At 40.1% G+C, this 27,448-nt stretch overlaps 1 protein-coding gene across 2 annotated transcripts; it reads right to left on the bottom strand.

Annotated features, from left to right (window-relative positions):
* Positions 1–454: 454 nt before the first annotated feature.
* Positions 455–26,530, bottom strand: uacab (uveal autoantigen with coiled-coil domains and ankyrin repeats b). Of its 2 annotated transcripts, none has more exons than XM_085907422.1 (19): positions 26,336–26,530; positions 15,775–15,905; positions 11,989–12,077; positions 11,421–11,485; positions 9,939–9,996; positions 9,672–9,742; positions 9,219–9,325; positions 8,777–8,958; positions 8,215–8,252; positions 7,413–7,469; positions 7,141–7,248; positions 6,415–6,447; positions 5,682–5,771; positions 5,510–5,540; positions 5,333–5,382; positions 2,555–5,245; positions 2,281–2,433; positions 1,468–1,533; positions 455–671 (listed from the first exon to the last, which is right to left on the bottom strand). In XM_085907422.1, the coding sequence occupies exons 1-19, from the start codon at positions 26,381–26,383 to the stop codon at positions 600–602; spliced, it is 4,140 nt and encodes a 1,379-aa protein (XP_085763548.1). In that variant the 5' UTR covers positions 26,384–26,530; the 3' UTR covers positions 455–599. The 2 variants fall into 2 exon arrangements, with proteins under 2 accessions (XP_085763548.1, XP_085763551.1); XM_085907425.1 differs by having other exon boundaries at positions 7,413–7,466.
* Between the last annotated feature and the right edge of the window lie 918 nt (positions 26,531–27,448).

Below are 27,448 nucleotides of genomic sequence, written 5' to 3'. Positions count from 1 at the left end.
ATAAAAAGAATCAGGCTAAATTTCAAGACTTATTGGGGGGGGGGAAAAAATCCCAAATCCCAAATCTGTTCAACATTTTAATGGCACCGATGTCGAACAGTAGAAACTAATAAAGAAACAATTGTTTGTTTTTAAAACATTGCCGAGGTCATCTACCACAACAAAAACGACTAGAAGAGACTGCAACCATGATTATCAAATATGCCAAGGTAGCCTAGCTTCCATTTTTTTCCACTGTTAGTTTTTAATTTCTAGAAGCCCTGTGGAACCATGCCGTCTCTACATGTCAGCATTGGTACTAAAACGGTATCTGCATTTGGCGCTGAGATTTGAGATTTTCAGTCGTGATATTGTTGTACTGGTTATCTCCTGAATAACACAACATGTAAGCACACCCTTTTGCCCTCTGATTAAGTCACAATCAGCTTTACTTGGGAGCCAATGTGCCAATAGCTATACTTGACATGAAATGAGATTCATTTGAAGAGCTATCATCTGTGTGACATAATGCAGTGTGAAGCATGGCGGTGTCGTGGAAGTGTGAGAATGGTGAATTTGAGTCTGCGGGCGGGGAGCATAACATAACGCTGAAGAAAGCTTTAACACACAAATTCTTGTCTCATGCGGATGATCTGTAGCAAGGCAGCTTGGACGTCCTCGTCCATGTGGCCCTACAAAGATAAAAAAAAAAACACTTACACAAGAATTCTGTACAACTACTTTTCTACATTGTGTAATCATTAATTGTGAATTTGAACCATTGGCTTTATGCAATTTATTTATTTTTTATTTTTTGGGGGGGGGGGGTAAGAACTATTGTTTTCCCGTTACCACGCCTTTCCCTAACATCTTGCATTATAAACTTGAACATCTCCCATCAACTCAAACACGGACAAACAAGCAAAAATCCAACTATTTTCACTGTTCAAGGAAAAATACATTTAGAACAAAATGGAAAATAGTTCTGCCAGAATAGAAAATCAGGGTCTCCTTGTAATAGTAAGAATGAGTGTATCAGATTACGATTTGAGTTGCATCATTAGGCTTGTTGTGCGTGCGACTTATTTTACACATGACTTATTTGTGTGTTACACAAGATAATCTCTCAAGGGGAAATCCAAGCCACTCCGCTGTATATTTGTTTTGCACAGAGAACAGCGATCCAGGTTATACATGCAGGCATGCGAGGAGTGTGAGCTGTGCAAACAGGACCTTACCACACATTTAGAAACTAATACTAACCAGAATGTTGTATGACAGATAAATTAATAAATATATGCCGTTCGTTTGAATGCAATTGACGAGCAATCTGTCTGCCTCCAGTCAGCTGGTATCAGCTGCGACTAACTAACCCATGACCCCAACTAGGCAATTTGGACTAAAAGCAGTTTCTACATTTATAGATGGTTTTGGTTTGTCACCGTATCAAATGTTTCATGAAGTATATTTTATTTCGTGACAACTAACCTGCGCTGCACTGAGGAGGTGTGTTCGATATATGGAAACCACCTCTCTGTGTTGTCTCTCAGCATCCTAAATGAAAAGAGACAAAACAAAAGATTAGTACTGCTTCAACATAAACTTCAGCCAAATATTGTTAGATAATTACAGAAGCATTGGCTGCCAATGTAGAGCAACTTTTTTTTACTGGCAAATATGTTCAAATATACTCGCTAATTTGTTCAAACTCACTTGGAGCTAATTGCTACAAACATAGCATTTTCCCCATAATGCTATTGGCTTGTGCACGCGTGAGTTGAAACTCTCATTTCTTTGAAGCATTTGTCCTAGATTATACCAATATGTTTAAAAATTTAGTAGGCAAAAGTGTTTATTTGTAATGTAATTTACTGAGGATCCAGTGCGTGATTTTCGTCCGGCATTTTTTTCCCCATAAGGGCAATTTTGTTCCGCATGCCCATGCCCAACTACAATATGGGGGAATGCAGAGTGAGAATCAAGCAATGCAGCCATTTTTGAACAAATTGGTATAATGTAGGCCAAATGCTTCCAAACATAATAGCTTTTTTTTTTACTTGCATATGCACAAGTCAATTCCGTATGGCTTTACAAAAAAAAAAACCAATTTGGAGCCTTTAGCTCCAAGTCCATTCGAACAAGTACATCTGAACGTATCTCAAAAAATGTCTACTCCACCTCGACAGCTTCCACGCTTCCGTTGATATCATTCATTGGGGCTTTAACGCTAAGTCAACAATCTATGGATGCAAATTGAGTGAAATACATGCCATGTCTTGTGTTTTTTGCTCATTGACTCACAGCCAGCTGTTGCTGTAGGTTCTTGATCTGGGCTTGGAGGGTGTCGATGAGCTGCATCTGCCTTTTGTTTGGGGCGTTGCTCGTGTAAGCCAGCTGGGACAAGCCATTCAGTGCTTGCTTCAGCCGCTCCACGTCCGTCAACAACTCTGTGATCTGAGCCAAGCAGAGGCATGAAGACAATGGATTCATGACACAACAGAAGGACAAAGCGTATGCAAGTCATTTTAAAAGATGGAGGAGAATAACACGCCCTGATCCTTGATTTAACTGTTACCTTCTTGTCTTTGCCTTCAGTCAGTTGAGATGATGTCTGAATCCTTCTCTGAAGATCACCAATGGTGCTGAGTGACTCATCATATCGTTCTTTCAGCTCCCTAATTTCTCGTTCAATGGCCTGTCCCTTCTCACGAACAGCATCCATTTCCCTCCTGGCCTTGCTTTCGCCCTCCCTTGCTTGAGTTGCCTCTCGGTGGACCGCTTTACATTCTTCTGATAAACTCAACAGCTTGTTGGTCAAGTTGGTAGCTTCCTCCTCGAAATGCTGTTTCTCTTTCTTCATTTGGGTCATATGACCTTCTTTGAAGCGAAGCTCTTCGAGAGCTTGAGTGGCTTGAAGAAGTTCAGATTGTAGGGCTGAAACGTCCTCGGCCCTCTGGCCGCTGTTCTCCTCCTCTTCTCGGAGCGCCATTCGAAGCGTCGAGACTTCAGTCGCCAGGGCTTCATTGGCCTTGCTGTGCTCCTGCAACAGAGAAGCCTGTTCTCTGTGGAGTTCCTGAACTTCCTTCTGCAGAGCGCAAACCTTCTGGGCCTCCACCTGCTGAGCCTCTCGTGCTTTCTTGCAATCGGCTTGGGCATGCTGCATGGCGTCGTGAAGGGCCTTCAGCTCAGTGTCGTAGGTTGCGATCCGTGTCAGCTCCGATTTGAGACGGTCCTGAAGGTTCTGGATTTGAGTGTTGCACAGGGCGTTCTGGTCTTCAAGCTCAGCCTTTTGACGATTTACCTCATTGTGCTTTTCTTCCAGACTGGTTAACTTGAGAGACACTGCCTCGTAGCGACCCTTGAACTCTACCTCGTATCCCTTGCGCTTCTCACCGGTGACAAGAGCAGTGTCAAGTTTTTGTTGAACAGATTCAATCTCAACTTTCAGTTTGTCTTTCTCCAGTTTGTTATTCTCTCTTTCAGACTTCTCTCTGTTATACTTCTCCTCCATTTCCAACAGTTTGGCCTTCAACTCCTTGATTTGGATGTTGTACGAGTTTTCTTTGTCCTCAACGGCTGCCAGTGGGACAAACTTGGACTGAATAGCCTCCATGAGGGTATCGAGTTCTTTCTTTTGAGCTTGCAGTTCTTCCGTCAGCTTCACATTGTCCTCCTGGACCAATACGTGCGTGGCTGACAGTTGGCTTGCTTTATTCTCTGCCTGTACCACAGCATCGCCCAGCTTTTCGGTGATATTTCTGTGATCCTTCACGCTCACGTAGTCGTTTTTCATCTCTAACAGAACCGTTTCCAACTTTTCCAGCAACTTGGCGTTTCCTTCTTTCACATTCTTTAATTCCTCTCTACATTCTTTACCTACGGACTCCAAACTTAGATTCTCAGCTTTGACACTCTCTAGAGTAGCGGTTAGTTCGATCCTCAGTTGCTCATGCTGTTGTCTCGGCACATAGTCTCCCTCGAGGCTCTGTTTCAAAGTCCGGCTCTGTGCTGTCAGCTGTTCACACTGCTTGTCTCTGTCGTCGCAGCTCGTCTGTAAACGTTCAAATTTTCTCATCAGTTCGGCATTGTGAGTCTTCAGGGCTTCTATTTCACTCTCCCGTTTCTCATTGGTACTTTGCAGATTGTTAATATTCTCCTGGAGCATCAACCTCTCGGTGTGAAGCAGTTGAACTTGTGCCTCCGCTTTGCCAAAACGTTCACTGGCTTCCATAAGTTTGTCCTCCAGCTCCTCCACAGCGGATGCCATCCTCATGCGAGCTTCATCGTGTTCCTTCACCGGGATGAAGTCCACCTCAAGCCTGCAATTCAGCTCCTCCAGCTTCTCTTGCAGTATCTCCCGCTCTTCCTCACTCTCCTCCATCTCATGAATAAGTGCCTGGCTTTTTGCAGTTACATCATGTAGCTTTCTTTTCAGCGAGATATTCTGCTCTTCCAGGGCAGCTTGAATCCTTTGTTGCTCCTCAGTGGGCACCGCCCCTGCTCCTCCTTGGGTCGGATGATCCAACTTCCGATGGAGCTCCGCCACCTCCTCGAGGACACGATCATAGTCGTCTCTCAGCTCAGCAAGTTGCCGTTCCTTTTCATCTACTGCATTGGTCAGTAGGTTTTTCATGTTGTCAAATTTCTCGCCCGGCACCATGTTGCTCTGCTTGGACTGAGCTCCCTTCAACTGGGTCTCCATGGCGAGGACAGTTTCTGAAAGTTCATCTCTCTGTGCAGTCACAACTCCGAGCTGTTCGTTTAAGCGTTCGGCTTCAGTTGCTAGCTGGCTTTCACTGTTCTTGTACTCCTCCAAAGCCTTCTCACTCTGTTTAAGACGATTCCGAACACGACCCACTTCAGCCGAAGCGCCTTCATACTTGGCTTTGACATCCTGAAGCTGAGCACGAAGCTCTTCTGTGGCCTGGCCTCCCAAGTGTTCCTTCACTGCAACCACATGGGCCTGCAGCTGCTTAACCTTGCATTCCGAATCAAGCATCCTCTTCTGGACGTCCCCCAAGGCATCCTCGAGTTCTTTGACTTGCTGGTCACCTTGTCTCTTGATGAGATCTGAGTTCTGAACGAGTTCTTGGCACTCTCGATTTTTTCGGCTCAGAGCCGCGTGAAGTCGCATCCTTTCCTCCTCGGTTGTTTGCTGTTTCCTTTTTAGCATCTCAAGCTCATGTCGGAGAAGCTCGCGCTCACCAGAAAGACCTTTCTCTAGTGGTCTACACAGTGAACGGGACATTGCTGGATTCTGGACTTTCTGCCGGGAGAAGTGAAAGATGCATAATTAGCAGTGAGACAAACTGACAACCCACATGTGTATCAATTGTAAGTCAACTTAGTTTACCTGATCCAAATCCAGGCTATAAGCTTGCTTGACCAAAATGTTCTCTTTTCCTGAAGGGCAGTCCAAAAATAAATTAACACAATGTCAAGCAAGTTAATATCAATTAATAGATCTACATTTAATGTGTTTTTGTTCATAATAAAAGCTATATTTTCATGAAAGACGAGTAAGTCAAACCTTTGATCACCGACTGTCCAGAGTAATCCCCCTGCAAAAACAAAACATTTGGAGTAAGTGAACAACACTTGTATTGGAAAAAAACATCACACAATAATAGAACAACTAAGGAAAATGCATTCCAACAGTTTCCTCTCAGGAAATATCAAACGATCTGTATACATTCACAGACCATGGTGCTTTTGAGCTGGACCTTGACAGTCTCCAAGCCTCGTGACCCTTCTGGTTCGTTGGCACTAAGTAACGCCTTTAATTGCTCCTTCTGATACAATGAAAAAAACCAACAACAAAAAAAGAACAAATAAGTTGAACAAAAACACATCTTCAATGTCGTTTTAGAAGCCTGTGCTTTTCAAACAATTCTCAAGCAGAGAACAAAATTAGGATTAATCATACTTCATGATGGTCATCTAATAGTACCCATTAGATGTTCTGCACTGGTTTTTAAGGGACACTGCTTAAATGGACATTTAGAAAGAATTGATGTCCATGTCATTTTTGGTTTTACTGGTTTGCAATCGCCCTATTGGTGGCAGGATTCCATAATGCGTAGTACGAATAATCGCTGTAGCCGCTGGCTTGATTCTAACGATGCGGCACTGGATTTTTCCTCAATCGAAAGAGGATCTCTCTCTGTAGTCTTATTTGTTTTGTGTTGGTCCACAGTGCTTGTGTCAAACACGTGGTCTCTACCCATGTTCTCGAATCACGTGTTCGATGAACATAGGAGCATGCGGGACATTTGTTAAGAAAATCTTTTTTAAACAATCAACTTTTTATAAAAAGAAAAATATCAGCATCAACAACCATGAAAAGAGTACCCCATCCCAGTTTGGCAGGACGCGTTTCAACATGTTAAACAAAATCCCGGATGAACAAATGGAATTTTTTATTTTACACTGTACCTCTTTGTGAGTGTCTTCTACTGTCTTCTTTTCCTATAAATACAAAAAGAATCAGACAGAGCCAATGAAGCGCTGCTCTCTCAAAATATGTCAATTCAAAGTTAGAAGTTATGTTCGAAATAACTAAACTGTAATGTTCTTACTACCACAGCAAGATATGATGAAAACATTGCCGCAAAATAAAAAATTTTCCTGATTGAACCCTAGAAAATGCGGCTGTGTTTCTTCACACAAAATAAATATCGATGAAATGTTAAGGATATTCAGATTCTGGGTGAAAGTAAAGGATGAACCTAAAATGCACTGTAACCTCTCCCAATAACCTTTATTTTACTCTCTAAACTTTTGAACAGAAGCATCAAATCCAGGTTCAGAAGAAAAAAAAAAACTGCCTCGTTGAAGCACATGTAGCTAAAGCCAAAGTGTGGCAGGGTTTTTACTTTTTGGACTGGATTTGATGGCTCTGCTTCTAAATGCATATCAAACAGATGGTTTCTGTATTTTTTGTGGATCCTGATGTTCTGTAACAAGGACACATAAGAACCAAAGCAAACTAGCATCCTGAGCTCCCATGTGCTTAAAAGGAAAGGATTTCCAAATTGTCAACAGTGCAACTTCAGTGAGTTTGACCTTAGTACTGTACATTCATTCATCCACGCACTTTATTTTTGTTTTTCTGTGTCTGTCCTACGCAAGCAATGTGTACATGTTACAACAAGCATTTACCTGTGAGAGCTGTTGTTGTAACAGGTTGACCTTCTCAAACAAGGCCCTCTGCTCCAATTGTGACTTCCTCAGACTTTCCTGCAGGGACTCGTTCTGCCTCTCCAGGTCCTGATATATAAAACCAGTAATAAAATCACTCACGACAACTTAAACCAAATCAAATATCAGTGGCTTAAAAGTTAAAGAAAAATGACAAGACTAACATTCGATACAACATATTGATTGGCTACAGAATCTGTTAATGCAGCAACATGAAAAAAGATTGTGCTTACATGTATAATATGATCCTTTTTGTTAGCCTCCATGGTGTCTGCGCGCTCCATTGACTGCTGAGGACAGTTATGATTATTACTATTTTTAAAACAGCAACATTCCTGTAACAATCTACACTCAAGCAGCAAAAATGTGCACCAAGTCAGGTTCAAATTGAAAGTAGTTAGACTATTGCATGTGATCATAATAGGAATACTTGAGCATTGAAGAGCTTTTGAAATGTCTGAATGCTCTGTTAGGTACCTATCACTGGCAATGTTCCCTCGGATTTTGCATACGACTGGTAAACTACATAATTATAATGTTCCAACAAAAAAATTCTAATATATCAAAATAGAGTATATCATTGGATAGAGATTTGTACGACTCATCAAATGAGACATAATTTCTAGGAATACATTTCATGCCACTTTTTTGTCACGAATTGGTCAAAATGAACTGAAAGTAACTAAAAAATATTTTGTAATCATATATTTTTTTATGATCAAAATATATAATGTGAAGGTTGACAAGTGTCATTTTTCAATAACATGAGTATAAAAAAAGATTGAAAAGATAAACTACATTACAGCTCTGGACTGAGCCAGTCACAAATTCATTTACACAATTTGTACGAGGTGAATATGTGAAAGCAAAACGCCAATACATCTCAGGTTTGAATTTTTTTTGAATGCACTTTAATCTGTGCACTTTAATCTGTGCACTGAGAGGGTGAGAATAGTGTGCGATTTTTGCATGCATGCCTCTTAGAGGGAACATTGACTATGGGTAAAATGTGTTTGTTTTTGAACGCCACATTACCTGTCTCCTCCATTGTTCTACTTTTGCTGCCTCTCTTCCTGTAGGGTGAAATAAATTTCAGAATTACTTTCTGTTAAGCCAAAAGGAAAAACATTGCAACTGCGAAACATTAAAACGTACCACTGTTACGACATTACATTTATCAACATTTGTATGACTGTCTAGAAGAGAAACAAGATGACTCTTACTCACATGACAACTTTTATCTTGCATTACTATAAAATATTTCAACAGTAAACCCCAAACTTCCCAATTACTATTTACTGTCTTCATAAACAAAGCTAGTATTTAGACCACTGCTTTTGTATGCATGTCTATTTTATGCTCATTTAGCATGACCTAATGTTAAGGCCAAGTAACAAAAATGAATGAATGTTTGAATCAGAAAATCATTTTTAGAGATTAAATTTGAGTATGGATCACATTAATGTTGGGGATACGAGGGGGGGGTCGCAAAAAATCCAACTATATTTATATAGGGCTGTTTGGGTTCACATCGTTATGTCTCGATAGACACCAATGCTGTGCTTCTGCAGCGCTCCAATGACTCACACATTCTCACCTTTGCTGGCTCTCTCGAGGTAGCCTTTGACCAAAGTAACAAGCTCTGGGTTCTTGCTGAGGCGAGCGTAGTGGAACGCATCATGACCCAAGCTATCCACGTCCTTCACATCAGCACCATTCTTCAACAACACTTCCACTGCGTCTTTGCAGCTATACTCACAACCCAAAATGAGTGCTGTTCTAAAGTTGATGAGGGGGGAAAAAAAAAAAGGTTTCAGCAAACACTAACTCAATATAGCAAGCAATTTAATAAAAAAATATATGCATAAAATCAAACAATTGACAATAAGTTAAATATTAATTAACCTAACCCTTTTGCACATTATGATTTGAAATTCTTTTGGCACAAAAGACAACTAGAAAATACGATCAACATTTTAGCAATATTTTACTACGTCAGTAAAAAAGTGTCTATTCATGCAAGCAACATTGACTCCTACTTTTTTTGCTTGTCTCGCATAGCGATATCAGCCCCTCGCTCGACAAGGAGTTGACAGATGCGTGGATGACACATTTGGGTTGCAAGCACCAGAGGAGTCCTGCCATCCTAAAGAAGAGACATCCCATATTTACACATGCACACCCAGGAAGTGTTCCATTAATGTGTAGCGAGAACAGTCTTTCACTTTGAAACACAAAGGCCCATCGATTTGAGTGTGGTATTTCAAGAGTATATTTTTGCAATACTTTCTTCTGGGTGACAGTATTTGGGAATGCGGATAAACAAGTTACGAGCATTTGAAGATAGAATTAAGATGAATAATGTACTGTTTTTTTGTATTCCATATGTGTGTTTGATCTAATTCATAATATAAAGAATATTTTGTTCTGCCAGCCAGAAAGAATTGTAAATATTCTTTAACTGAGGGACCAAATGAAGTTTGGATTCTTACAAAATCACTGGCATTGACAGAAGCGCCACTGTCGCAGAGAAGTTTCACACTGGATGAGCAGCCTGCCATGACTGTGGAGAGAACACAATAACCATCCAGTCAGTCAAGTCAAATCAACTAACACATACTGTACATCAATTGCTATTCACTAAAACATTCAACAAAGATACATTCCTTATAATGATGATTCCTTACCTTTTCTAAGTTGGGATTGTGGCATGTTTTGTTCTCAACTCATTATTATCCACTAGAATTGAATATTCTTACCAGCATCATGGAGAGCTGTTCTTCCTTGAAGGTCCACATTCCCAACTGGACAGTTGTGCTATAAGAGTAAAACACAAGGTTACAAGAGCTGATAACAAATTACCACAGTAGTATTTCATCTTGCACTTAAAAACTGTGGTCAAGTGACATGAATGACCATCTTGTACAGGTTCACAGTGTAAAATTGAATTTAGTTTATGAACCATGATAGGGACATAAACAATACCGCACAAAAGGCTCCTGATGCCATCACCACTTCTGTCTATCTTAATGTACCATGTGCGAAAACACAGTCGCAAAAACAAACACATAAAAGCTCCCATACTACTAACATTGTAACTGCATTCCATTGTTGTCACTGTTGCAGAAAATGTGCCAAAGGTTCTATTTAAGGTGGGTGGCAGTGAAATGTGACGCACCAAGCATGTCAAGTTAGGGCAAGTGGCGCTGCGATACTATGCACTAGACATTTTAGCCAACAGATTTAGTCACCACAAGACATAGTGTTCCACTCCAGTGAAGAGGACCTGCTATGACAGCCATCAGGTCAGAAGGAGGCCTGATGTTGCTGGGTAGTTTGCCAGTCGACACGGACACCCCCCCTCTCCCATACGCACTATAAAAATCCACTTCTCTCTGGCAACAAAGGCCAAAGTTCAGCATCGTTCTCAAATGACCATTCAGGGTAGGTGGTGGGGGTTAGCAGGTTTGCTGGCGGAGTTGATTTTAGAGCATCTAAGGGGGATATCCTAAAAGACGATGACGAAGTTAGACTGTGGCAGTTGAGACTGAGATCGTGCGGCTATGTCTGGAACGATGACGGCACCCGGAATGGGCAGCAGGGCTGTGGAGCCTTGTCAACACTTTGGAAATCAACAGACATGCCCTCTTAAATCACTAGCCATGAGGAAAAGGGACGTTTAGGAGGTGGGGGCTCCATTTCTATGAGGGAACAATATTGCAGCATGCAGCAGGCAGCGGCTACAACTGCCTATTTATTTTTGCAAGAATTATTCAAATAAGTTGAAAGGAAAAATGCTCTGACTGAAAGGTCTCACCATCAATAATACGCATTATAGAATGCAAAAAAAGGAACACACACACACAAATGACATCAGCAGCCACAACATGTTCTGCCATACATCTGCAAACAGTGATCAATCCAATGCATCAACTTGTATCAACTTCATTACAAAACTAAAATGCATTCTTGGGAGTTTTTTTAAAAGGTATTTATTTATTTATATGCTTAGTTAGTGGTTGACTTATGAGAACTTTGTAATTGCACTGCATTGCACACAATGAACTGTATTTTAGCAATACCGCTGGGCAGCGTCATTCAAGACCTTAAGGCTGGGATGGATTGTATTAGATTGTGCAGGTGTACCCAGTTAAGTGTCTAGAGACTGACCCAAAAAAAAAAATTCGTTCCCAACACATTATAAAAATGAGAGCCTTAAAATAACACCAAAATCACTCTACCTGCAGGAGTTTTTGCACACACAGCGAATGGCCATTTCTTGAAGCCAGATGAAGAGCGTTTTTACCTACAGAGTCAAATCACAAATGGAAAAAAAAAACTGCGTCAGGAATTGTTTAGAAATGGCAGTAGTCTATTTACAAAAGCATTTTCGGAGCAGTTATGCTGTGTTTAAAAGCAAATTCAGTTGCAAAGTACGAGCAGACATTCCCCCTCAATAATTTGAGGTTGCATGATGAGTAATATTGAGAAAAAAAAAGAATAAGACCTTCAAGTCAAGTGAAATTATTTAGCTGTTGCTATTCATCGGTGGAGCAACACTGTACGGAAGGAAGTAAAGTAGTCGTGATGCAAAATAAAGCTTGAAATTTGCTTCATGAGCCAGTTGTATTTTTTTTTTTTTTTTTTTTTTTATTCCATTAGAAAGCAAAAGTCTATACCGACTTGCCACTTCTTGAACCCCTTTACTGAAACCAACAATGTCATATTGAGAAGTAAAAAAATACAAATGGTTCATGATGCAAATTTGAAGCTTCATTTTCTTACTGGTGTCATTGAGTAGGGACTCACCAGTGGCATCAGTTGCAGTGATATCAGCACCGTGTGACAAGATGAGATTGAGACAGTCCAAGTGTCCTCGTGTTGCAGACAGATGAAACCTAGGAGGAAGAGAAAGATATGATATGTGATGAAACCTTGGCAGCAAGGAAGACTACCTGAGAGCTGTCACGTTCAATGTGTGTACACTTTGTATAATCTCCTGATCAGGATTCCAAAACGATTATGGGAGATTGCAAAAGGATAATGAGATCAAATGTACGACATTGTCTTTAATCACCACAATGGAGAATTAAGATTTGTGACTCTCTGCAGTGACTGAACCCAAAGCAGCAAAGTGACCATTGGCTGCTCAGAAAAACACCCGCACTGTGTAAACTGACCTCAGCCCATAACACATCAAGTCACATGAATCTGTTTATACACTAACCCTAAGCTATCTGCCAAGGCGACAGCATGGCTGTCACCTCAACACCCATATGAGTATTAAAAGCAGTGAGGATGGCCCCGGGAGGCCGGTTCTTGGGGGAGAACTGGAGGGTCCCTCCCCACCTCAATGAGTAAACACCTCCAAAGCAGAAACTAGTTTGGGGGGGGGGGGGGGGGGGGGGGGGGATATAAGTCATTTGACCCCATACAAAGAATGTTAAGACACCACAGTGCTGCCAAGCATGTTAATAATGGAACATAAAGATATACATAAAAGCTGAAATCAGATACATGCAAGCTACCCAACAAACCTGCTTCGTAAAAAGGCTAAACATAATTCGGAGTTTCAAGATCGCCCATTCAGTGATGTCATTTTGTCATCCTACATGTTATTTCGGCTGCTTTAATGTTGACAGCCTACAGGGTATGGTGGCTATTTTTAGACTGCCTGAGACATGTTAACCAGAGAAACTACTGTAAGTAACTCACTTTAGGATGAGGACACTCCTTCAATAACCTGCCATGTACACAGACTTGAAAAATGTCTCAAAGTTGTGTATTGAAGTTGATTTGGTAACTTTCATTCCCCGTGTCAAAAATAATTGATTGAAAACAATTTGATTGTCAAATTAATCGCCTTGTATTTTAATAATCAAGTAATTGTATAGTGCCATTGTTTAAATATATTGTCCAACTCCAAATCTGATTTCAGGCTCTCAAAAAAATAATACTGATTCATCTTTTGTTTTTATTCAAAATAGGACATTTGCAAACGTCTGCTTTTACGTTGGAAATTGATGACTATTAATCCTTCTGGTTTGATATTCTTATCTGCTGTTTGGTTGTTTTTAATTACTAAAAATACCAAATACACCAAAATAATTGATAAATTAACAGTAATCTAGGAAAAATGATTTTTTTTTTAATCATTGGATCAGTGGCCAACAGTTTTTGCCCCAATCCACGTCGGGTTTGGAACCATTGTGCCCTGTGCAGGCTGACTTTAGGATGAAAGCTAAAGCGTACGTAATTCATCAAGCCCAATGCATGGACAGAAAAACACACAATGTAGTTGACGCACGCAAACACAACAAACTTTTGTTGTATCATACATAACATTGTAGGTAAGGGTGTTAGTGAGTGCAGTTGCCTTTTGGATTAATATTTTGATTTTTCTTTAAAAAAAATGCTTAGTTTTAAGTGAACCCAAAATAATATTGTTATCACCTTGTTAGAGATACCTGGCAAAAATGATGAGACATGACATTTTGTCTGTATTGCACAGCCCTACTTTCACTTCAAAACCACGCTGTTGTAACGCATACAGATTGTGGCTTGACATTGTCTTACTGAAATAAGATGGGACATCCGCAAAAAAAGAGCATATGTTGCTCCAAAATCCATTTGTACGTTTAAGCGTCTATGGTGCCTTACTTAATTGATGTGCAAGTTACTTATGCCAATGTCACTAAAACACCCTGCCCCCCCCCCCCCCCTTACCATGAAAGATGCCCTGACGTGTGACCAGCAGGTTGGCCCAAAACGTCCGAGAACTTCCCATATGGCTTTCGCTTTGCACGAAAGTGTTTAACGGTGTTAACAGACAATGGCTTTCTAAAGTGTTCCAGAGTGCGTGTGGCAACTTCCATTATAAAAATATGCCTGTTTTTAATGCAGGGATCGAAGGTCACGAGTATGCAATGTCAGTTTACGCACTGGACGCTTACGCACAGAGATTTCTCCAGATTTTCGGAATCTTTTGAGGATATTATTGATCGTAGATGATAACACCCAATCCTTGCTTGTGAACGACCGAACCTTTCAGAGATGCTCCTTTAGTACCCAATCATGACATACACAGGCGAATACAGTATGGCCCCAAGTCTTTAATTCAACCTTGACAGTCATATATTGGTGTTAAAATAATAAAAACAACGACTGCTAATCTTGAATAACAATGGGACCACAGTCAAGTATGTGTGAAACTAAACAAGTGAGCATCTCAAGAGCTATCAAATTGATTTTTGCAGACGACTCCTTGTTAGCATGCGGTCACGTCTGCACTTTTTTTAAGCCGGTGTGGCGAATTACACAACTAATGCCATGACAGGCATTAACTGTGTTTATTCAGCTGGACGCCGACAGTAATTACAATGCTAATCCATCTTGCGAACACCCCTATTAATAACAAGTACAGACTGACAAACAAATTACGACAAATTGAATTAATGCATTAGCAGTTTGTGTTTCCCCCATAGAGAAGTCTTTAATAACCACTGGCGGTCACCATTCGACATTCTTTCTTGGCCTGGCTTTTGCAGGAGCCAGATTGCTATAGACACGTGTTTGCCTGTGTGTGGCACACTAAACTAAATGTAGACTTGCTGAGTAGCAGTTGTGGTTCATTTTTGTTTTGGGCAGACCAAGCAACAGGATAAGGTCCGGGTTACAGCATTCACTTTGAATACATTTGAGCACAATATTATGATAAATTTGAGATCAGTACTCAATGCTTTGCTGCTTTGTGCAACAGTGCTGAACATCAATTTACACAGACTGGAAATATTTGTAGGATTAGAGGCTCTATAGTGATAATCTATTAAAGGCATTTCTAAATTGACCCTAGAAGAGGTCAAAGATTGCAATATATTCGGTAGTAATGTGACTACAACTCCTGAAACGTGGAGTCAAGTTTTCCTGGCTTTCTCTGCAGAAAATTGGGAGGCTCCCTAACAAAAATGTAACTATGTAAATAAAACATGTCCAGTCACGATGTCAACTGATCCCCAAAATAGATTTCATTTGAAGCAAAACATCTGTCTGACTTGATGTACTGAACACCACAACAAACCAAAGCTGAATTTTTAGTTCCTGTGAGAACTCCCCAAAAAGCCCGTGGCCAGTGTGGTCAAGCCTCGGGAGGCCGCAAACATTCTTTTGACTAACTCCGACACTGACCTCCAGAGGCAGATGGCCATTTAATGGGACAAGCTGGATATATATAAAGCACTTTACTAGTGCCCAACAGTTAAGCAAAAATGTAAGGCAGTTGGATGAACGCTTAAAGTGAAACCTTCTCCATAACTGTCAGGCTTTTATTGCAATTTTGAGCGTGTCAGTAAGGGAGACCAAGCCTTGAGGTCATAAAGAAAGGTAAACTATTTCTGAGTAAACAGTTAAGACCTGAGCTAACATTTTTTTTTTTTTTTTTTTTTTTTTTTTTAGATATGAGCAGGAGCAACTTGTTCTTCGTGTATTGGTACTGAACATTTGAAGTGTTTTGCAAAGGTCTCTACGACTGTATGTCAACAGACGGTGACTGGGCGTGAGCTTGTCTGAGTATGGAAAAGTGAGTGTCTGTTTACTTACGCAGAGCGTCCCTCCACATCAAGCTTGGTTGGGATGATACCCTTCTTGCTCAGGACAGCAGCCGCCTTATCCACTTCCCCTCGTTCCACTGCCTTCATCAGCCGATCATCATGCTTGTTCCAGTCTGTGTTCTGACAATAACAACACAACACTATCAGAGATGTAATCTTGGGCAGTTGTTGATAGGAACATAGTTTAACAGTGTAAAGGAGATTGATCTACAATTTTTGGTGGTGTTATTTTATGCAAATCAAAAGTGTTATATGAAGCACCAGCACAAAGCCTGATTAAATCCAAAAATACAGTCATACGTTTTATGGGAAGTGCATTACGGCAAGCGAGAATGGCAACTTGTTTGCTGCATTTGACTGCCAACAAGCCACCAATCATAAAGTTCAAATACTGTTTTGTCTAGCTCTAATTTTATTGGAAACGCATTGAATAAAACAAAAACAGCATTTACTAGTTGCTCTTAGAAAGGAGTACCTACAAAGTGCATGGACGTGCATTTCAGCCAGCGGCTCATCTTGGGTGAGTGGAGCTGGTCCTTGCACCGCGCTACCGAAAAGGTTGCCAGCGTTCCGGTTTAAAAAAAAAACAAAAAACAATTAGAAGGGGGAAAAGGGATGCTATTTTCCTATATGCACTCAACCAGTGAGTGCAAAAAAAAGGGATCAAAATTGCAGCAGAGGTCCTCTCATAAAAGGCTCATCCTCTGGAGTGTTCTTCATTCGAGCATTCCTGAGTTTCTTACAGGCTCTGCCTGTAAGTTCAGCACTGCACAGCAGTCGATGCTTCAAGGAAGGATAAGGAAGAATGGAAGAGGAGGAAAGAAATGGAGGTGGAGAAGCAGTCGGGCCAGCCCCTGCCAGCCTTGGGACCTGCCCCGGCCGGCAACTGCAACTCCTCCTCGGAGGGGAAAGTCAGCTCAGCTTGGCTTCTTCTCAACTCCACCAAATGTCTTCCGCTACGCTCGTCAAAATCTTCCACGAGTTGCCTTACTCAGTTTTCTTTTTGACAGTCTTCCTCCTCCTCCTCTCTGGACTGCTTTCAGGCTGCCTACAGTCACAGGCTGCTTATCTACAAACCCTCTCTCTTTCCCAGCTTCGTTTCACTGTCTGTGGTCTCATGCGTCTTAACCCCCAACAAATGGCAAGGTCAGTCAAGCTCAGTGGGGTAAATATGTGGGCTCTCCGGTTTAAAATATCACCCCCCCTCCCTGGTAAATAGCAGTGGTGCAGACAGCCTGTAGACTGGCTACCTCTTTTTTGGACTTGCAAACCTTTCTATAGTGACTGATTGGAATACAGGAGCCAAGAATACATTCTGCACATTACTGCACCATGACTAATGGCTGAAGAGTCACCACGCCCAGTCCATCCAAAAGACACTGCGTACATGACTACCCCCCACCGTGTACCCCATACTTGTTTCCATCAGAAAATATTAAGGCCAGAGGGGGATTAGTGTTTGCACATTTGAAAAGGTCCTGCCATTGACACCCATAGTGTATTAGTTAGGCAAAAGCTACTGTTGACCCGTCCAGCTAAAGAAGAGAGCTGCTTTTACAAAGCCCCCCTCATCCAAATTCTATGGCAGCAGGGTTAAACGTCAGCCTTTTTACAACCAGTCGTCTGAGACTGAAACGCAGTAGTACTACCAGTAGAGTAGTGAAAAAAGTCTGTGAAAAGTCACTCTTAAAAATAAGAGTGAAAGAGATGAGGAGAGTATTCAACTGAGACAATTTTCGGGTCAGAGTGGACTCGTGTTACTGGCCTCTCCTCAGGAGTGGTGTAAAAAGAGCAGCTCGAAGATCCAACAACACACACAATCCTCCACATGACAGGTCATATTAAGAAGTGGGTGTCAATTTACGAAAGCTGCTCACCCTGGCATGGAGACCAAGGTGCCAAAATGGCACCTAACCGCTCAGCATACTGTAGAGCACATCAAGTGAAGATCTCACATGAGTTGATTGTGTGTGTATTTGTTTGTCACTCTGTTTATGTACTAGTTAATAATAGAGCTGTTAGCAAACAAAATACAACCCCAGTTAGTTGCTTTTGAGGAGAGCTGGCGATATAGAGGAATACAACACACACTTTGAGAAATTGTATATGATAAATCTAATAAACATGTCTAACCCTTTGACCCTCAGGTTTAATTTGTTCTATGATTAAATCACAACACCGGTCATACTTTTGTGGGGACATCAGAGCGACAGCATATTGAGCATGTATTTTGGCAATTTCATTCACCAACACTCAAATGTGTGAAAACAAAGCAAACATTTCAACTTGCACAAAACACTATTAAACAATCCATTCCACACAGCCATGCAAATTCCTAAAGATTGCTGTCCCCGTCCCAAGTAAAAACATTTTAGCATCAGACGGTGAAAGGATACTGCCTTCTCAATTGTGAGGCAGAAGCATGCGCTAGCATTATCATCATAAAAGTTCAAATAGTTCAATACGAATAACCTGTTTTGGCGGGATAAAGGAATGATACACGTCTTGTTTACATGCATCTAAAGGTAGCATGTCAGCATATCAAGTTGCTATTTAAACACACTGACCTTTGCTGCATAACATCACCTGACACACCCAAGGTGTTTAACTATTCACACATTCTTTCTGCCTGAAAATATTTCAGCGTGAGGCTTCTGTCATCCTTTACTCGTGCTATTATATACAGGCTGTAACTCTTCACGACACCCTGGTTTCCTGCCTCTCTCCCAGCAAGACTGACAGGTCTCTAATGTCCCGAAGGATGAAATCACTGGCAGCAAATAGAAAACCAGTCATCTCATAACAGCCTCCTGCCAGGACACAAACATAAAACTGTAGGCTAATATGTAAATGGATACTGCCAAACTACTGATGTTACAGATGTGGTTTCACGAGGTTATGGAGATGGTGGCAAAAACTATCATAGTAGACATACTGTAGGTATCTATTTGTGATTCATGACGTGGTATGAAATGTCAAGGTTTGATCGAGAAAAGCTAGGCACCTTGTTCAAAGTATTCGTTATAATGCATGTTCAAACAAATGCGGTTTACATTAATCGACCACTATCAAACAGTTACTTTTGAACTCAACTACATGCATTAGGGTTGACCATAGTAATGAAGCATTCTGTCAAATTGAACAATCCATGCAAAATTATGTCACTACTCCAGTTTCCTCCCACAAAAACATGCATGGTAGGTTTATTGAAAACTACAAATTGTCCGTGATTGGCTGAGCCAAATAAGACATCCGTAGTGTTTCCCACAAATGCATTTAGCTGAATAGTTCCGCCACAAATTAATTTTGGCCACAACAATATTCCGGGGGTATCACTTCCCATTTCTGTTGTGGTATGATACTGCAAATACCACGCCTCAAGTATTAAACATATAGCTAGGTAATGTTTGGTCATCGATTTAAGTGGTATCAGCTCAAACAGTTTTCCCATCACCTCATTCCAGCAGGTATCATGGTGGTCTCATCAAAACATCAAATAACTTAAAAGTTCTATGATTAAGAAAGTTGTAAAGGTGATGTTGTTTCTATTCCTGTTACAAAAATTCAGAATATTCCTACTAGAATATTTTCTGCTACATGATTATTCAATAATCAAACAAACAAACAAACAAACAAACAAACAAACAAACAAACAAACAACTATTCTCACTAATAAGAGAACACCTTAAAAAAAGTTTCTTATCGATAAAGTCATGAATATTACAGTCTAATATACGGTAATGATTTTCAAAAATGTGTTCAGTCAACAATAAGTCACAATGACTATTTAGGAAGATGAACAAAACCAATGCCTACAAATTTGGGTAACGGTCAGTATCACAATAGGGTATTACATTACTCCACACTCGGTCTGTGATGATACTTAAATTAGACCCTAATCACCAGTTGCTACATTCTATCATCACTGGAACCAGTGACATATTGCATTAACATAGCTTCATGCTCATGAAAAACACAGTGACAAGCTGATTTATTGGTGCAATATACTGTGGCGGTAAGATCCCAAATCCCTGCCTGTATCAGAGCTATAACGATAACATTATGAAACTAACCGTCACATAGCGATATCCAGAAACTATGTAAGTCCAAGTAATTGCCAGGGTAGTCACGTATGCATGGTGTGAAATAAGTACTAAAAAATATTCAACACAGAAAAGAGATGATATATTCCACAGTGCGTCTGAGTAAGTCTGCAACCAAAAATATATATATATATTTTTTTTTTTTTATGTCCAACCATAGTTATTTTGGTCTTGCAAATTCAGATTAAACTATCTGAATTTAGGGTCTTAACTGTACTTGATCAGCAGGCTATAAAAACAAAATAGAATCATATCATCAAAATGTTATAAAAGCTTCTCAAATTGTAGCCCAAAATAGGTTTTGTATAAACGACTCTGCCCGGGTTAGGGCAGGGGGATATATTTCACATCGCTTTTGTTGTTTTTACAGCTCAATCCAGGCGTCATCAGTACATTCCACTTGCATTCTTGTTAGGTTTTTGCTTACATTTATCATCTTCATTAAGACAGTGACAGCAAGTTTCTGTTCATACAGTTCACAAAAAAAGTTGTTCTTACCCCAAATATTGTGCTTGTCATAAATCTGTTTGTACCTGCCTATTCCTAAAATCATAAATCAATCCAGCTGTTGAGAATAACAATCCATCCACCCATTTTCTGAACCACTTATCGTCACGAGGGTCACAGGCATTTTGGGTAAAAATGTTCATTTTAATTATGTTGGCTGCTTACTGTTTGAACTGCAATTCCCCAAGTCCATAGACAGTGATTTAGTGGTAAAGTGAAATGCATTTTCATTTCAGAGTTGCCATGCAAAGTATTCATTGGGTGTATTTCAATTTTACACTCTCCTCTCCCTCCATCATTGGGCAGCGACATCTACCTGGCAGTTTGAACTGTGCAGCTGTCTGGGCATGTAGCATGCAAATAAAACATATCAAGGCAGGAGAATGTGAGGGTCAAGAGCAGGGCACAACCATTTTTGGAGTCCAATGTTGATATGGGAGGGGGTGGGGGGGTTGATTACCGATTAATCGTCCGATAATTTTTTAAGAATACATGCAGAATTTTTTAACTCGACTATAAGCCGCTTGTGCAAAATGTAGCGGCTTATAGTTTGGAAATTACGGTAAATACTACATTTTCTGGACTATAAATCGCACTGGAGTACAAATTGCACCAGCCATAAAAAGCATAATAAAGAAGGAAAAGAAATATGCAAGTCGCACTGGAGTATAAATCGCATTTTTGGGGATTATTCATTTTATAAAATCCAACACCAATAATAGACATGTCATCTTGAAAGGCAATTTGAAATTGAAATAGAATAGAGGCAACAACAGGCAGAATAATTGTACAGTATGCTAACGTTACATAACACAAAACAACGACCTGAGAACATGCCTGGTATGTTAACATAACATAGTAAGAATTATTCAAATAACTATAGCATAAATAAAATGCTAACAAGTTTATCAAACCATCCATGTCACTCGAAATAATTAAATCCACAAAATCTTCATCATCTGTGTCACTTATAAATAACTCCGCTACCCCCGGAAATTGAAGATGCTGTGCTTCCTCTTCTATGTCATTTACATCAGACTCAGCGTCAGTTGCAGTTCCAATTATTCCAGAGGCCTAGAGCGCCCTCTTGCGTTTTAATGTGAAAATGCCATGTGAAATGAGTGAATTAAGAATTTCACACATAAATTGCTCCTGAGTATAAGTCGCACTCCCGGCCAAACTATGAAAAGAACTGCGACTTATAGTCCGGAAAACATGATTATTATTATTATTATTATTATTATTATTATTAATTGTTTGACTAAAATAATAATAAATCTGATTATAAATGGGTTTTGAGATACCCATTAAAACCTTATCAATGCAACGTAAGCAAAAGCTGGCCGAACGACGCACACGTTGTCAGACATACATGGCAAAGACAGTTCATCTAAAATGGGAACATGTTGAGTCACTGTTAATGTCACAAAATTAAAGTGCCCTGTTGGAATGCTCTGTTCAGCCTGTAAACAGGCCTGGCTGTAGTTGTCTCTGTAGTTGTAGCTGTGAACCGTTGAGGGTTAAATAAAGTCACAGCTCTCCTTAGTGGACAAACGGTGTAAGGACACCATTCATTCTGACAATTCTTTGAAATATTATGGTAACCTTATTTAACTTTAATTTAAATCAATACATTTCCAACAGGAGAGGAAGTGGGGGTACAAGAGTTTTCACAATTCCTTTTAAGAGAGACAGTGTCTGCTACAGCTGTGTGATATACTATATACTGCATTATAGTGCCAAAACTCTACTCTTGGCAATTGATCACCCTACTCAAGTGCCAATGAAGAAGAAAATTATCTCCAAGAACTAATGCAAAAAAAAATATTTCAGGCAAGACTGGCGGTGGAACAGCACATCAATATTGTGTAATAAAATAAATTCAATAAAAATGCTGTTGTTTCGAAGCAACAATCATAAGTAGTGGTTCAATAGTTCAGTAATTATTTCCCTATTTTAAAAAAAAAAATCCTTGAAATATAATTCTGTGTGTGCACACTGATTAATTGTGCTTGGATTTATATGTTCCTATTCCTCAGTCCAAATCTAATACTACGTGTTGGAATCCTCGTACGTATTCATTACGCACACTTCTACATGTTGATAAACGAGGCCCCAGGCTCTCTACATTTTGGGACACACTATTGAGATTTGTGATTCTTTCTACGGTTCACACTGCCAGAGGGAATATCAGTCTTTCATTTGGCCAAGCCAAGTGAACTTTGCCCATGTCAGTGTTCCAATAGAGAGACTTAAGATGCAATAAAGTCATAATAACACAGTTGTACAAAGGTGGAGACTAGAAAATCAGTTTAATCAGTCAAAATGGGCTTAAACCGTGCTCATGATCACTTGATTGTGAGAATAGAGGACTATTGTTAAATCTGTCCAAAAGCTACTGTAATACCAAAATAATGCTATTAGCTGAATTTATCCCTAATGGATTATCCAATTCACACCTTCTAGGCCTTAAAAGCTTAGTGAAGAATAGTAATGACAGACAAATGTTTGTTAAATGTTAGTTCTAGACCTATATGTTTTGTTCAGGGCCAACCTCTGTGCCATAATTCCTCAATTTAGACGGTATATTTTGAATTTGTAAATTTTTTTTTTTTTTTTGAAAAAAATCCGCATTGTATTGAAGCAGAGGCAAGCACATCGAACATAAAAAAAAAACAATAAGAAAAGACATTTGAGATGAGGGAGAGACCTTGATTCTTATGTTCACGCATTCTTTTGACACCAGATAAAGATTAGTCGAGAACAAGCGTGTACAAACCTGCCTAACACATAACAAGGGACCTGTGAGTGACAAATAACATTTAAGAGACATCTCCACCCAGTCTTAAGAAACTTAACAGTACACACACATTGCCAAGTTGTTTGAGAAGCTATGTGGTACAATAAACATTCAGGCAATAAAAATAAACTCCACAAGGATTACAACGATCAGTGGGAACTTGACCTGTTTGATGGGTGAATGGTTTATTTTATTTGTGAGGGAAAAAATGAGTGATATGGTCTGTAAACAACTGATTTGACATTTAGACCCGAGCATAATTTCTGAAAAGGCGCAAGATGTGATGATGAGGTTTAATGTTGCACATGGGATACTTGTTTTGTCCCATCAAGTTTTCAAAAAAAAAAAAGTCTTGGCAATACACCTTCTGCCTGCATTGCAACACACTACCACTTTTATTTTCTTCGTGTAGAACCGCAAAGATTTTTCCATGTCAAGAAAGAGCAGGAAACAAATTTATCACAAATGTCAGGTGGGGGGGAAGAAGAAAAAAAAAAAAAAAAAAAAAAGAACCAAACTTGTCCTGTAAATTTAATCCACCAAGACAGAAAAACAACAACGGCCATAGCACAGCTTGATGAGGCTTAGTCTGAGCCAAGTCACAACAGTTTGCAGTTCATCAGCAGAACTGGTTCCTGTTGCCACTGCTGCCGAGCATGCCTAATACTCAACATATGGTATGGAGGCATCTGTGTGTGCATTGGTAGAGATGATATTGGCTGTATCCTGACCAAAGTGGGTCAACAAGCTTCAGCCCTCTGGCATACCATCATCCATGAGCAGTTGTGGACTCTCAAGTATTAGCTACTGCGTACAAACATCCACATGACAAGACAAGATACATGCCTGGAATATTAAAACAACACAAATTTAATGAGTTGGGGCAAAAACACTACAAGCATACCACTGCCAGGCTGGACAGCATGGGAGCACAGATGGGTAAAACCGGAGATGACCTCATGGCTGGCCCCCAAAGAGCCAGACAATAATCCTAAAAACACAGACTGGTCACCCTCCCACACATTCTATCGCCAACACGGCACCCTTAAACCACGGATGCTGTATGAGGCTTTAAAATGTACTTTGGATAAAGACACATCAATTATCACTGCTAAAGAGTCATGTACTTATATGTACGTCACTATGTATCAGTCAATCGATCAATATGTTATTATTATTTTTTTTACATTTAGTGTCTTTATTCAGAAGAAATACTACTTTTGCTCTGTCACACTAAATATATCATCCATTTGTTGCGATTTGACAGAAAGACTTCTGCCTCGGGTGCTGTCAGGTGAGTCTGTTTCACCAACTCGACATACTACTAGCGACATCTAACTCCATTTCACCAAGAAACAAAGTCATGGCAAAACAAAAAGCTATGTGGTCCATCACAGAAGAAGTTTTCAGTAACTACATTTACTTGAAGCATGGCAGAAACAAAGAAGAAGAAAAAACACGCTGTGTGGCTCGCAGTCAGAGGCAGGCCAGCCCTAACACACAATCTCATTTTACAGTCGATGAAAACAAACAGCGAGCCAAGCAGTCATCTGAAATATGTCCACATTTCAGCCGACAAGAATTCCACCTTAAACTTTCAAATATATATATATATTTTTTTTTGTTAAGCCCTTTTATTGAGGTGGAAGTCAATGCCTAGATTTTTGTTGTAATATGTTCTCTGCGGCCCAACTAGTTGAAACACAGTGTTCTGATTCATGTTTTATTAGTAGAATATGAATTAAACAGACCAAATCCACCTGTTTTTATCCATCTCAGAGGGTGGCCGGTTTGCCACTTGCCGTCCACCTTAAAATACTGTAGTCAATAAGCATATTTTTGATTGGGTAATATTCTCCTTTGGGTATCCGCGATGGAGAGACGGCGATGAGACATGTCAGCGTCCTATATGGTGAGGTGTGACCCATGTAACATAAATTAGCAATTACTAGGCTTCCAATTATCTATAAAAATGTATATGTGATATGTCAATTTTTCTGCGCATTATTGAAATTAATAGTCTTTTTAATGCCTTAACATTGGAAAATCAAAACACTTAAACACGGTCCCTTCCCGGGGAGGTGTCCCGGGCTTGACCCACCGGCAGGAGACCCCAGGGACGACCCAGGACGCCCTGGAGAGACTCCTCGACCCGACCCTGGATAAGCGGGCGGATGGATGGATGGACAGACGGACGGATGGATAGGAGGGTTAGGAGGATAGATGGATGGATAGATGGATGGATGGATGGATGGATGGATAGATGGATGGATGGATGGATGGATAGATGGATGGATGGACGGACGGACGGATGGATGGACGGACGGACGGACGGACTAGTTTTGTTTTTCTTAGTTTTTCTACCAAGCAATTACGGAGTTGCTAACTTCTATGTTGAAGGTTTCAATGTATTTCACACTATCTATCTCGATTATAGAGGGATGAAGATGGACGGATAGAAATAAACTCATTCATAATAATGATTCATTTTAAAAAGGCATCCAGCAAAAATGCTAGCTGTTTTTCAACAGTATCATGTATAGGAGCGTATAGGCATTATGAATGACATTAATGTCTGAGTTTTGAACTAGCTCAATAGTGTCCTCTTGTCCACATTGATAAACTTTTTGTCAGCCAGGTTAGGATTTATTCAATACATAAAGTTGTATGCAGTCATTTCTGATCGGGTAATATTGGTATTGAACAGACAGACCATCCTTGTCTATCAGAACATTGAATCAGGCCTGCACAGCTTGACATTATGCGAATTAAAGCTTCAGTGGATAAATCGGTCGAGACACAGCAAAGAAAAAAAACAAAACAAAACTCAATAGGCGCTTGGATCCACGTAGAAATAGTAAGCACCGGTAAGTCAAGTTTGGTTGTGTATTTTGAGCTGGCCTGGTCCAACAAGTGGCTGGCTCATAACAACTGCAGGTGCTCTCCAAATGCTTGCTAGTTTACGAGAGATCACGGTGGGAACGAGCTCGACGGAGAGTGGCGGAGAAGAAGTCTACACTACACTACACTTTCAAACCTTGTTGTGATGAACTTCGTCCACGAACACACGGCTAAAGCTAAGTCGGCAATCACAAACGGAGTGGATCGCAATCGTCAGGAAACAACAAAAGTCCACTTACATTGATGTTAACTTCGTGCTTTTTCAGACGATACTTAAGACTCTTCATTTCAACTTGACGGTTTGTCAAATTCCTTCTTTCTTTAATAAAAGCATAAACGATGCAATGGAGAGAAAAAACGATTTCCCGTCGATGAATACGAAGTTTTATCCAGTTCTCCCACGGGGTGAGTTCCACCTGACTCCTAACCGCAAAGCCAGATCAGAAGAGAGGAGCCCCTGCAGCCAATCAGGGGCGAGTATTAGCAAGCCGGTTTATTTGTAATCCAATCAGTTGCGTTATAGGGCGGGACTTCCTTGTAGTATCGATGGGAAAAGTTGGAGACATCCTGGGACAAGGCGGGGTGACGTCAGAGTTACCTGAAACCGAAACACCTGGAAAAAAAAACACAAACACCATAAAGCTTTTTGTAAAATACATGTTTGATATGGATACGAAGTGAATGTAATAAATGAGATATAATATTTGTATGGTGTCACAACTGAATACTTACTGAGCAATAATAAATACCTGTCGATTAAAATACATAAGTAGCATGCACAATGTAGCTCAATGCAAAGAAGAAAACGTTATCTCTCTTTCTTATTAAAAACACCCAAGTAAAAATTCATGCACATTGATGTTACTTTTTTCATGTTTTAAATATGTTCGAAATAAAGACATATCAATCAATCAATTAATCAATCAATCAATTTTTTGAGCAGATCAATGTGGTTTGCAACCATATCTTGTCATCATCCAGAATGCATTGTGCATGTGAAAACATGGCAGCCAAAAATTATGCTGTATACAAAATTTCATTGACTTGCAAGAAATTATTATTGTATGTATTTCTAATCGTGTGTTTGGATAGATCTTTGTCATTGTATTTTAAGATTCATTTGTCGTTTCGGTCAGGGTTCCATTTTAAACTGCTGCTAGGTGTTAAATGTGTTTCTTAGTGACTCCATGGCAACACAGTAGTTACCATGGAAACAAAGCTAGAGGCATAGAATTTGTGATGCAGAGTAACAATGACTTGGCCCTCGTTTTTGGATTGTATAAATCACAGACTCAACAGCCCAACATTGGTGTTCCGGCCAAAGCCCTCGCCTATAAACTGTTGTCCCCATG

The sequence above is a fragment of the Syngnathus leptorhynchus genome, chromosome 3 (assembly GCF_054491065.1).
Source record: "Syngnathus leptorhynchus isolate UIUO chromosome 3, UIUO_Slep, whole genome shotgun sequence".
Classification (NCBI taxonomy): Eukaryota; Metazoa; Chordata; class Actinopteri; order Syngnathiformes; family Syngnathidae; genus Syngnathus; species Syngnathus leptorhynchus.
The sequence above is the reverse complement of the archived record's forward strand: the minus strand, read 5'-3'. Positions and strand labels throughout refer to the sequence as shown.